The sequence below is a fragment of the Sus scrofa genome, chromosome 5 (genome assembly GCF_054392235.1).
Source record: "Sus scrofa isolate SSC_HxYL_T2T_F1_AM1 chromosome 5, Sscrofa_HxYL_maternal_Yorkshire_Landrace_v2.0, whole genome shotgun sequence".
Taxonomy (NCBI): Eukaryota; Metazoa; Chordata; class Mammalia; order Artiodactyla; family Suidae; genus Sus; species Sus scrofa.
The window spans coordinates 78,655,909-78,668,929 of NC_139387.1; the positions used below are offsets into that span (position 1 = coordinate 78,655,909).

Genomic DNA, 13,021 nt, shown 5'->3' on the forward strand with positions numbered 1-13,021 from the left:
CTTCATTCTTTGTCTCTTAAAAGGTAGATAAATATCCTTTCCACTGAGAGCTAGTTTTTCTCTAAATAGGTATATAAAATGGTACAAGACAGATCTAATATCACAGCTCCAAATGGTTCCTTACTACTAGCTCTAACAAAAGTTCACATTTTTACTTTCTTATGCAACCCCTCCCCCAGCCAAGAGAAAAAGCCTGCTCTCCTCCAGGCTTCACACTCATCACTCTCCCCCTTCCCCCGGCAGAAAGGTACCCTCCTCTCATATAACCAATGTTCGTAACTTTCTCCAAGATGTACTGCAAAATTTCATGCCTTGCTGGAAGTAAATTTTATAACATATCGTGTGTGTGTGTGTGAACACTTGGAAGAAAGAGTACTGCCCAGCTTTTAAACTACTCATTCTGACTTTCAAGCCTGTTCAATTTATATTATGGAATTTTTAATCATTTGTTACTACTTAGGATACACATAAACATCAAAGGATAATTTAATTTCCGCTGATTGCAAAAGGTGTTAAGATGATGTTCAAGATGGTTACAGCCGAAGCCAAGAGCTACCATTTCTTGCTAAGCCGGGTACTTTGACATGAATTAGCTCATTGCTTATTTTCTAAGTGCTATCCTAAGACTCATTTTAGAGACACAGCAACTGAGGCACACAATGGTAAATGCCCAAGGTGACAGAGCTGATGTGTCCTTTGACTGCACTTGGTAACAGACACTAATGCTCTACTTTGCGAGGCACTGGAAAAGTACTCTACAAATATGAACTCATAACTACCCTAAGAGGCAGGTATTACCACCCTTCTTCAGATGAGGAAACCAAAGCACACACCTTGACGCAGTCAGTGAGGGAGTAAGTGGGCAGCCAGGGTGTGAACCCAGGGGGCTCAGGAATCTCCATTGTGTTAGTCCAGTTCCTGAATTAACAGTACAGCAATTCCTGAGGTTTCTATTGTTCCGCTATAGCAATGTCTGGGTGTTACCTTTACGCACACCCTAGTTTGCCACATATTAACAGCTTAACATATAAACAGTGTGTGTTACCAAGTGCAGTCAAAGGACATAAATACCGTCAATACCTCACGACCGAACCCCATGACTTTTTCCCAGGGGGAGGTGAGTCATGGCCAAAAAGGAATATATTGCAAGAAAGAACGCAGTTAAATGCCATGAGTGTGGTTCAGAGAACCTGTCAGTGCTCAGCAGAGGCCAATGTTCAGCTGACAGAGGAAGCTGTCACGATAAAGCCGGACCTGGAAGGATGCATCAGCATCCTATAGATGCTCCTATTGTAGGACTGACAACACGCTACTGTGCTCTCATGTTCATCTTTCCCCCATTAGACTGAGGTCTCTGAAGAACAGGGACTATTTTTTTTTTTCTGTCTCCCCAACCCCCAAAAAGTCATCACTCAGTAAACGGCTTTGGGACAAGGGGTAGAGAGCATGTTAAGGAAAAGCACGTTCCCTACTGAGAGAGAACAGCACGACCTTTCAGTAAGTCCTCATCTTCTGCAACAGTAACAGAGATCACTGGTCACAGACCACCATAACAAACTGACAATCATAAAGACGTCTGAGATCTTACACCAATGACAAAGACGTGACACAAACACATGAAGCAAGCAAATGCTCTTTGAGACTCGGCTCCAACAGACTTGCTCAACAGAGGATTGCCAAAAAACTTTAACTTGTAAAAAACACTATTATCTGCGATGCGCAAGAAAACAAGGTATGCCTATAAGAGTATTATCTCACTGTGTTATGATGAAAATTCCGTGGATATACGCAAAATGTCTAGAAGGGTGTCTGGCACAGAGTAAGCATGTAACAAATGTTAGGTACTATCACTTCCAGGGCTTCTGCAGCTAGATCAATGGCCAATTCATATTCTACCTCAAAGTGACTGCAGAGACCCCCCCCCCCACCCCGGTGCAGAGCAGAGAAATGCTGAAATCAGTCCAGAAAGATGCTGGTGCCACCATGATACCACCAAGCACTGTGGCACTGGGGACCCCGTCACACTGCTCAGTCTTGTGAAATGAGGTTCCTGCTGTGTGGCGTTTGGCACATACTACAGACCACCCCGTTCCAAACAATGGTGCTAATATTTCATAAAAGGCCTAAGTATGGAGCACGCAGTACTCCCAATTTAAATTTAGAAGTCACTGTAAACTTGCTATTTTTTTTCTCTCTACACCAGGGAAGTTAAATTTTAAAAATATGGGAAAATGTTTTGGGGTTTTCTGCTGAGTACAGATTTTCCTTCAGACAATAAGAGTTTTCTGTGTAGAAGGGCTGCTTACTCTTTACTCTGAAGGTCAAAAGAAAAAGAAAGGTAAGGAAATGCAAAGAGTTGCAGAGAGGAAAGATGCAGACGGGCACAGAGTCCAATCAGGAGAAAAAGGGAAAATAGTTCTACCTGCCTTTGAGTAAGCGTAGCAAAGACTGCTATTTGAGATCTACCAGTAGGTTCTCCATCGTTAGAGGTGTTAAGGCCAAAGACATTAGCGTGAATCAGTCAACTCAGGCCACATTCTTCTCTGAACTTAAAATACAGCAAGAGGGCGAGTTCCTGCTGTGGCACAGAGGGCTAGGAATCTGACTGCAGTAGCCTGTGTTGCTGCAGAGGCTTGGGTTCAATCCCTGACCTGGGGCAGTGGATTAAAGGATCTGGCACGGTGGCATCTGAGGTGTAGGCTGCAGCTGAGGCAGCAGCTTCCATGTCCCACAAGTGTGGTCGTTAAAAAAAAAAAAAAAAATACAGAAGAGGGAAGTATGGATGGATGAAAAAGATAAAAATGTTTTATATAAACAACTTCACAGAACTTTTGTTAACAGACTTATGTCATCTTACTCAACTCACTTAAGGAGGGTGCTGCAATACTACAAGGCAAACATAGTTAGGTCGTAATTTTCACTGTAACAGGACAATGTCAAAGCCATATAAAAGAGTGGGGGTAAAAGGGTAGGGCAGTGCACACAAACTGTTAATGTGTATAAAACAAGGAAACAAAAGTCAAACAAAGTTATACTTTCCATGTCAGTTTCATACCAGTAAAGAGCATATATCCTCTATAGAAATCCTGCTTTAAAAGAAGATAAAACTGAAAGAAATTGTGGGGGTGGGGGAAAGGAACAAGTTTTTTCCAAACTTGACTGGGGGGAAAAAAAAAATAGCACTAGCCGATTAACTGTTTAAATATCTGGCTGATTCTGACTATGATTACCTTAAAAGTCTTTATTGATGTTAATCTCAGTATTGCATGACTTTTTCATCAAACAAGACTTTACCTTTGCTTTGCATTAAAAGATAAAAATTCAAACTGCTGTTTGGGAAAAAAACTATGATACTTTTGAAAAGTATTACTCAACAGGCCATAGCATACCAATTACAAGCTGCAATATCCAGCTACGAATTGTGTTCCAGTAGAGGGAGTACTGACCAGAGGCTGACAGAGAAGTAACTGGTGTAAATCTAAGATTATTTAGCAAACGTTGTGCTATATAAATTAATATGCCAATTCTCAGAAAAGGCTTTGAATTCTAGTAAATATCTGAATTCAGAGACTTTTTGCTATGCCCCTCACAGGCACTCAATCACCACTTAAATGCCAACAACATGGAGAAAGAGCAAAATTACATTGTGCGCTAAGTACATGCTCACAATGATCAGCATTCTGTTCTTATGCTCTGCTCTGTCACAACAACCTTGTGTGTGTTATGCATGAGATACAAGATCCTAGACAACAAGCAAATGAAGCAAACCGTGAACACTCACATTCCTTCAATCCTTTTGTACCTAACCACACCTACCAACTTTGATTGTAGGTGAAATACTGCTAAAGAAAAACCTGAAAAAAATAACTGAGATTACTCCTTAGATGACTCTGAAGTAATCCTAAAAATAAGCTTACTCCATTAGGTCTGAGTTTGTAAATTTGTATCCTATCTGAAATTTGAGTCTTCAAGTTTAAAAACTTTGGTGTCAGCAGCAGCAGGGAAAGAACAATGGAAAATCTGGTCCCAGGACTCAAGTCAAGGATAAGAACAAAACAAACTGGAGAAACCAAAGGAACTTCTAGTGAAACCAGAAACCTACAATAACACCATTTTCAAAACAGGCACTCGAGGTGATTTTATGGTAATTAGTCAAGGAAACTAAACCCTTAAAATAAAACAAATACAAATACCCCTGATTTCTGATGCTTCTTTTATTACATGACTCCTTTCAAAGAGATTAACAATTCAACTCTACTGCTTGGTATCTACCTTTTGCAAAGGTTTCTGCTGAAAGGTCAACTGACTCTTCCTATTCCAGTAATTCATGACCACATGTTTCAGCCACCTGGTAACAATCTAGCCAAAAGATTTTTAATACTACAAAATTGAAAGAGGCAAGTAGATGTGAAAGGAAAATCACAATAGAGTCAGTATTGCTAAGAGAGCTCTCTTAAATGGAGCTGGAAGGCCATTAAGACAACGCATTTCTCAGCCTGGAGGGAATCTGACCTTCTGACCTGATAAAGTCTCCCAGAACACCTGCCAAAAACTCAAGATACTTATTGGATTCCTAGCCTCAAACAACCCGAGATTCCTTAAGGATAGGCATTTTCCAACTTGCATCAGAGATCATCATAACTCTGGCCAGGCGACTTTCGGCAACCTACTGACTTTTCGTCTTTACCTCTCTCTTCCTTGGAACACTCGTTTTGGGGTTACCCGAATCAAAATCTCTGAAATCACAATTCCTTTTTTTTTTCCTTTCTACAGCAGTTCCTGTGGCATATGGAAGTTCGCAGGCTAGGGGTCGAATCGGAGCTACAGCTGCTGCCCTACACCACAGCCACGAAGAATCTGAGCCTCATCTGCAACCTACACTAAACCTTATGGCAATGCCAGATCCTTAACCCACTGAGCAATGCCAGGGATCGAACCTGCATCTTCAAGGACACGATGTTGGGTTCTTAACCCCTGGGCCGCAACTGGAACTCCTCAAAGCACAATTCTTAAGACCCCAAATAAACCCTACTGTTATCTGCAGCCTTCTGCCATTTTGTGGTGGTGATGGTGGTTGTTGGCAAAAGCAGTAGAGAAGAAAGTAAGAGTTCAAAAGCAGCATGGTTTAAAGAAAAAAAGATAAGGTTTAAGGGATATTTAATCTGGTATCATTTCCAGCTAAAAATCTCCAAAGACTGTCCCTGCGTAGGTAAGACCAAATAAACCCTATTCAGCCTAATCCACCCCCCCAAAAAGAATCACTCCAGTTTCATGAGCACCGCACCACCACCCTTCTCCACTCACCCTATGCTTCATACACTGCCTTGACTTTTCGTGCCTTTACACCTGCTGTTAACTCTAACAGCAATCAGCCCAGTAACTGAAAGAGCAAAAGACTCCAAGGTTTTGCTTTTCTAATTCCGATTTTGAACCAACCAGTGACCTTGTCATTCAACTGCTGTACTTGTTTTACTGCACACCTTATTTCTTTGGGCTTTGAAGATAACTGCATTTTTTACAAATGGGAGGTCTCTGGCAACCTGCATGGAGCAAGCCCCCTGGCATCATCTTTCCAGCAGCATTGGCTCACTTCAAGTCTCTGGGTCACATTTCAGTAATTTTCCCAATATTTCAAGTTCTTTCATTATTATTACAATTGTTATGGTGATCTGCAATCAGCTATCTTTGATGTTACTACTGTGTAATTGTTTGGGGGCACCACAAGCCTCACCCCCTAAGATGGGAACTTAATCAGTGAACATTGTGTTTGTTCCGACTGCTCCAGGAACCAGCCACTCCCCAACTTCTCTCTCCCTGTCCTTGGGCCTCCCTATTTCCCTGAGACACAATATTTAAATTAAGCCAATGGATATCTCTACATTTAACAGCCTCTAAGTGTTTAACCGAAAGCAAGAGTTGCAGGTCTCCCACTTTAAATCAAAAGCTAGAAATGATTAAGCTTAATAAGAAAGACATGTCACAAGGCAAGAGAGGTCAAATGCTAGGCCTATTACACTGGTTAGCCAAGTTGTGAAGGTAACGTTGAAGGAAATTAAAAGAGCTACCCCAGCGAATACATGAATGATAAGAAAGCAAAACAGCACTATTGCTAATATGGAGAAAGTTGCAGTGGTCTGATAGAAGAACAAACCAGCTGTTAAGCCAAAGCCTGACCCAGAACAAAGGCCTACCTCTCTTTAATTCTATGAAGGATAAGAGAGGTTTGGAAGCTGCAGACAAAAGTCTGAAGCTAGTAACAGTTGGTTCATGAGGTTTAAGGAGAGAAGCTGCTGCCCTGACATAAAAGTACCAGGTGAAGCAGCAGATGCTGATGGAGAACGCGGCAAGTTATCCAGATTCAGTTAAGATAATTAATGAAGATGGCTCCACTGAACAAAAGATTTTCAATGTAGACAAAAAAAAAACAGCCTTCTATTGGAAGAATCCTCCTTCTAGCACTTCCATAGATAGGGAGAACTCAATGCCCGGCTTCACTTCAACATTCTAGGGCCCTTAAGAATTAGGCTAAATCTACCCTGCCTGTGCCCGCTGAATGGAACAAAGCCTGGATGACAGCACATCTGTTTACAACATGGGTTCCTGAGTATTTTAAGCCCTCTATTGAGACCTACTGCTCAGAAAAGAAGATTCCTTTGAAAATATTACTGCTCACTCACAATGCACTGGTCACCCAAGAGCGCTGATGGAGATGCACGAGATTGATGTCGTTTTTACGCCTGCTAACACAACATCCGTTCTGCAGCCCTTGTATCAAGGAGTAATTTTGACTTTCAAGTCTTCTGATTTAAGAAACACAATGGGTAAGACTATAGCTGCCACAGACAATGATTCCTCTGAGAGATATGGGCAAAGTCCATTGAAAAACTTTCTGGAAATGAATCACCATTTCAGATGCCACTACCAGTGATTCATGGGAAGAAGTCAAAACACCAACATAAGTTTGGAAGAAGTTGCTTCTATCCTTAATGATGCCTTTGAGGGATTCAAAACTTCACTGGAGGAAGTGCACTTGTGGTGGAAACAGCAAGAGTGAGAACTGGAATTCGAAGTGCAGCTGAAGACGTGACTGCGCTGCGGCAGCCTCGTGATAAAACTTGAACAGATGAGGAGTTGCTTCTTACGGATAAGCACAGAGAGTGGTTTCTCAGGATGGAATCTATTCCAGGTGAAGATGCTGTGAAGACTGTTGAAACAACAGCAAGAGATTGACAACATTACTTACAGTTAGATGGTAAAGGAGGAGCACCTTCGGAGAGAACTGATTCCACTTTTGAAATCATTTGTGAAATGAAGAATATGCTGAAGTAGCCCACCTGACTGCTGTCTTATCTTAAGAAACTGCCGAAGCTGCCCAGCCCTCAGGCATCACCATCCTGATCAGTCACCAGCCATCAACACTGAGGCAAGATCCTCATCAGTAATGATTATCAGCTGAAGCCTCACAGGATGGCTAACATTTTTTAGCAATACATTTTTTTTTTTTTTTAGGACCCTACCTGCACATGGAAGTTCCCAGGCTAGGGGTCAAAACAGAGCTGTAGTAGCCAGCCCACACCACAGCCACAGCAACGCAGGATCCAAGCTGTGTCTGTGACCTACACCACAGTTCATAGCAACACTGGATCCTTAACCCACCGGGTGGGGCCAGGGATGGAACCTTCGTCCTCATAGATACTGGTCAGGTTCATTACTGCTGAACTCCCAACGAAACATTTTTAAATTAAGATATGTACTTTTTTTAGACCTAATATCATCACATGCCTAAGAGATTACAGTATAACTTTTATATGAACTGGGAAACCAAAAAGCCTGTGACTCACTGTATTGCAATATTCACTTTATTTTGATAATTCTGAACCAAACCCACTATACCTCTGAGGTTTGCCTGTAAGCTATTTCCACATCCAGCAAAAGGACTCCTGTTTGAAAGAGCTAGAAGGATTAAATGAGAGAGATAACATAAGGTAACAGGAGGGTGCCCAGTACACACTAAAGTACTAAGTAAATAACAATTCTTTTCCTGGCTCTCTGTAAATCTACTGAACTCCTACTCACCCTTCAAACCCCAATTTAAATATCTGTTTCAGTAAAACCTCCTTAATTATGTGTTCTGTCTCCCCCCACCTCAAAATCAACTGTCTACTCTTCTGTGTTTTCCATGGCACTTAAAGAAACTTCTATTGAATTTTAATTGCTTGTTGATGGCCTTTCTGTTCCAGTAGGGAATGAACACTAGGGTGGGATTTTTAATCTAATTACTGCCTACTCCAAAAATGACAAAATCAATAATAGAAGCTTAATTAGCATTTGTTGAATAAATGAGTAATTTCATTAAACTATTACAAACTAAAACCCTTAGATGGTCTTTCAAACATTTCATGATACACTGGTTTGTTTTTTTGTTTTTTTGTTTTTTTTTTTTGGACTTTTGTCTTTTTAGGGCCGCACCCTCAGCATACAGAGGTTCCCAAGCTAGGGGTCTAATCAGAGCTGTTGTCGCCAGCCTACACCACGGCCACAGCAATGTCAGATCAGAGCCGCGTCTGCGACCCACACCTCAGCTCACGGCAACGCCGGATCCTTAACCCACTTAGCGAGGCCAGGGATCAAACCCAAAACCTCATGGTTCCCAGTCGGATTCGTGGCGCAATAGCAATTCTAACATAGATTGCTATCCCTATCAGCAATGGAATGTTTTTCATGATTCTGCTTACTATTCATTTATTCCACAAGTTCAACAAGTGCCTCCTACAGGCTAGGAGTACATTAGTGAACAAAATAAACAGTAAACCCTGTCCTCGTCCAGCCTTATATTTACCAAAGGTAAATGTGTGGAAGAGAGAAATTACCATTGCAAATGTGTCTGAAAAAGGTATCTGAAGACACAATTTGTTATTATCAACAGTTACTAAATATCCAAAAGACAAGAAAAACACCTGACAACACATAAAATTTAATTACTTAGAAAAGCATGGAAAATCCAGATTTAGCATACTAACAAGCAAAATTGATTCTGTATCCCTTAGAAATGCTCAAGTTAAAGACACATTTCCTCGTAGCTAAAGATATTTGTGACTTCGTTTTTGGATGGCTGGCAATCTTTGTGACTTCTGAGGGGTTTACATGTACAATTACATACAGCACATAGATCCTAATTTGAAAGGTGGTCATGTTTAATGTGGCCTATTTCAAAGCCTGTTTATGAGCCTTAAAACAGGCTTCGTTTACAAGTGAGGAGGGCTTTTTATACAACTTTGTACCAGGGCTTCTGTTCTAAGAGGGTGCTACCCCAGGAGTGCAACAGGCCACACCAGGCCTAAATCAGGACGATGTCCTAACTGGCTGCGCTACAAGGCAAGCAGCCCAAGCGCCAGAGAACGAGGCTGTGAAGCACAGAGGCATCTGCAATTCTTTCACACTAATCTTTCCAATCTTACCTCTTGCTTCATGCTCTGCTACATCCACCTGATTCCCCCAAAATGGCCTATGCTTTCTTCTCTTTACCCATTCCCTGGCTAAAAGGTCCTTTCCTCCTTTCTACTGTCAAAATGCTACTCATCAACCTAACATTTCCATCTGGAAGAGCTTACGCTTCCCTCTGTCAGGAGGAACAGTACCTACCCTTTTTTAATTCATCAGCCCTCTCTGCCAGCCCCTCTTAGAGCTAAGCAAATTCTACCTTGCTTTAATCCTGCCCTACCACTTTTCTTACTGGAGTATAAACGCTCCTCTCTGTTCTGCTCACACATCTGGTGAGGGCTCTTGCTCCCAACAGGGGCTTCATTTTCCTTTCAGATAAAAGGGTAAACATAATACCCAAACATTCAATACTTGCCATAGCTAAAACCTTGGAAACTTCATTTAGAGATCTCTGCAAAACAGTGCTGCATTTCGAAATCACAAGATTCAATCCTACTGAACAATCTTGGTACCTAAAATTACATCATTTCAATGTCAGAAGAAGCAAAAAGGTAGTCGGGGTGTCCCATGCAGAGAATGCTGGGAACAGAATCCTGAAGGCACAGGTGGTTCCTGTACAGTTAAGTATCATTTCAGCAGTACTTTTTGGTCTTTTTGAACTTGAATGTGCCAACTTCACATTTTACTGAGAGCCTTGCCCTGCTTCACTAATTAACAGTGCAGTGAACAAACAAAAGGAAGGTCAGTAATAACAGAGTCGGGATATACAGTACAGCGAGCTGGGTTTTAGGCCCACCGTTCCTACATGTGGAGCTGTATAATTGGGGCTCCCTCCCCTGCAGAGCCTGTTGAGAGGAGGTGAAAAGCATAAATGTCAAACACGTGGTGAATGAACAGATCCTCAGGAGCCCCAGGTTTAAAGGGCTCTTTCATCAATCCCCAGCCATAGGGAAGAAATACTTCAACAACACCCTAAAGGAAACAAAAAACTGAATTATGAAATGAAACGTTAAAAAAGCATCAGCGGTGTGTCTTAGAAAAATGACTGGTGAGCTTTAAGTCTCAACCCCCTACTTTGCCTCAAAAGTGCTTTCTAATAACACTGAGCACATTCCAAATAGCTTCCATCTGCCAAGAACTTGCCAATTGTACCTCCCCTGCTCAGCAACCAGGGTGAAAAATCAATGCCAAGGGAACATTAATCCCTTCGTTTTGAAGGTAAATTGCAAACATCTACCTTGCTGGGCATTTATCCACATCGTGAGTAGCTCTGAAATGAATTTAGGAAGTGAACATAACCCAAGGGAAAGCAGGAGAGGCAAAACAAAAACGAGAATGGATGAACATGGATTTAAAGGAAAAAGTGATAAAAACAGAAAAGCCAAGAATTCATTTCAGAAAAACATGGAAGCAAAGGGCAATACAAAAAGTAAAAACAAAAGGAGGAAAAAAAATAACACTCCACCCTAAAGATAAATGGCTAGAAAAGGAAAGTGAAGAGTAGCAAAGAATAGAGTCCAGATGATTTAATTAACTTTAAAAATTCTCTTACTGTGACTTTAAGACTGACTGCGTTCGTACTTCGGAATCCTTAGACAAGGGTCTAGCAGCGGAGAAACAGTGAGACTGCCTGAAAGTAAAGGGACCTTCCCTCCTAAGCTCTAGATAGGCATCAGGTAGGGCTGGATCAAGGAAAAAGCTGGTGATGCGAGGGATTCCTGGAAATGCTCAGAGAGGCAGCAATCACGCGGATTCACTAGTCCGTGGGCGATGATTCCACGTGGGGCTCGGGGTGGGAGGAACCACAGCGAACCCCCATCCCTATCCCCGGGTAGCCTGAGAGGCCGGACTAACAAACAGATGGGCTTTCCAAGCAGGCGCAAGAGACATGGAGCATTCTCCAGGGCCGGCCGGACCCGACGGGGACCCCGAAGGGGCATAGGGAACGCAGCGACCAGGGTCAGGGCGGTGTCGCCAGGGAACCCCCCCCCGGGCGCCCAAGCCGGAACTCACCGATGCCGAGCCCTACAACCAGGCGGCCGGCGAGCAGCGTCTCCTTGTTGTTAGCCGCAGCAAGCACCGCGGAGCCGGCGGTGAAGAGGGCACTGGCCAGCAGGATGGCGGCGCGGCGGCCGAAGGCGCCGTTGAGGGCCCCGCCGGCTAGCGCCGAGACGGCAGCCGCTCCCACCGTGCTTGACACGAGCAGCTCCTGCCACAGCGCGTCCAGGCTGAGCTGCCGCTTGAGCAGCAGCATGGCCCCCGACACCACCCCGGTGTCATAGCCGAACAGGAAGCCGCCCAGCGCGGAGAAGACGGCAACCACGTACACGAAGGCGGGGGTCTCGTCCTGCTGGAACTGCCGCCGGGCCGCGCGCTCCAGGTCCCCGACGCCGCCGCCGCCGCCCGCGCCCGCGCCCTGCAGGCTGGCGCTCGACTCGGCGGCCGCCAGGAGGCTGCGCTCCCCGGCCGCGCTCGCTGCGTCCGGCTCCTGCTGCTTCCTGCGCCGCTCGCCCATGAGGCTGCTCAGGCTTCGCAGCGTATACTCCACATTCTCGCTCGCCTTGCGGGACATAGGGCAGGAGCCCGGGGCTGCCCGGGGGGGGGGCTCGAGGCTCCGCGGGCCGGCGGTCTAGGAGGGCTAGACAGCCCGAGCGGACACAAGGAACCGCAGCCGCCTTCCTCCTCCCAGCTCCCGCTCCGACTGCCAGGGCAGCGGCGGCCGCTCCGGGGAGAAAGTTGCTGCCCGCCGAGCCCCGGCGCTGCGGAGTTGGAGCCTGGCGGGTTTCACTCGGGACTCACGCCCCGCTCCTGCCGAGCTGGCGCTGCGGAGCGGGCGGGAGGCGGGGCCGCAGGTCACGTGCAGCCCCGGCCCGGGGGGGCCGGGCAGGGACGCTCCGCCCTCCTCGGGTGGGGCCAGGCTCAGCCCGCCCAGGACCCCTAGACCCCACCCCCAAGTCGAGGGCGACCTCTGACCTAGGCGCCTCCTGTTAGGGCTCTCGCATCTTTACAGCTTTACAGACGCCTAGTTTGGGGGCTGCAGCTGAGGAGCAGGCCGCTGTTTGAATACCTGGTAATAGGAGAAAGGGCCTACGATGATTGCACGGTTTGGAAAGGCAAAGAGAAAACCCCTTAATGCAGCCTGAGGATGGCCAAGCCTGGAATGGCCTAGGAAAATATATCATATCCTGTTATAGCACATAGCAAGTACCCTTCCTCCCTTGTATAGTATTTTAACATTAATGAGTTTGTTCTGGAGCAATAAAGTTTCCCCCAACGCCGGTCTCTCCTCAATCTATGCTTATTTTAAAAGCAAAATACCCCTTGTTTGAGCGCAGAGATAAGTGTCTCCCCAGGTGAATCCCAAACATCCTTCCATGGATCCCTGATGTGTAAAAGGAAATTCACATTTATACATTTCACTCTCGTATCACCAGGTAGCTCTTACTGGTACAAAGTAAACCTAAGATTTCATCTGATTTGAAGTTTAATAGGCAGTCTCCACCTAACTCCCCCAACACACTCACCAAGAGGAAAAATGTCTTCTCCCTTGAGAATTCTTCACTGTTGCCCTTCCTTTGCA

The 13,021-nt window shown here is 44.7% G+C and overlaps 1 protein-coding gene across 2 annotated transcripts in view; it reads right to left on the bottom strand.

The window, feature by feature from the left end:
- Positions 1-12,240, bottom strand: part of SLC2A13 (solute carrier family 2 member 13) — a 381,257-nt gene extending 369,017 nt beyond the window's left edge. The window contains exon 1 of one of the 2 annotated variants that reach the window (XM_021092534.2): positions 11,455-12,240. In XM_021092534.2, coding sequence (XP_020948193.1) covers positions 11,455-12,013 — 559 coding nt within the window. In that variant the 5' untranslated portion in view covers positions 12,014-12,240. Of the gene's footprint in view, positions 1-10,993; positions 11,172-11,454 lie in introns of those variants that run through there. The other variant, XM_084957209.1, reaches the window with a different exon arrangement.
- Between the last annotated feature and the right edge of the window lie 781 nt (positions 12,241-13,021).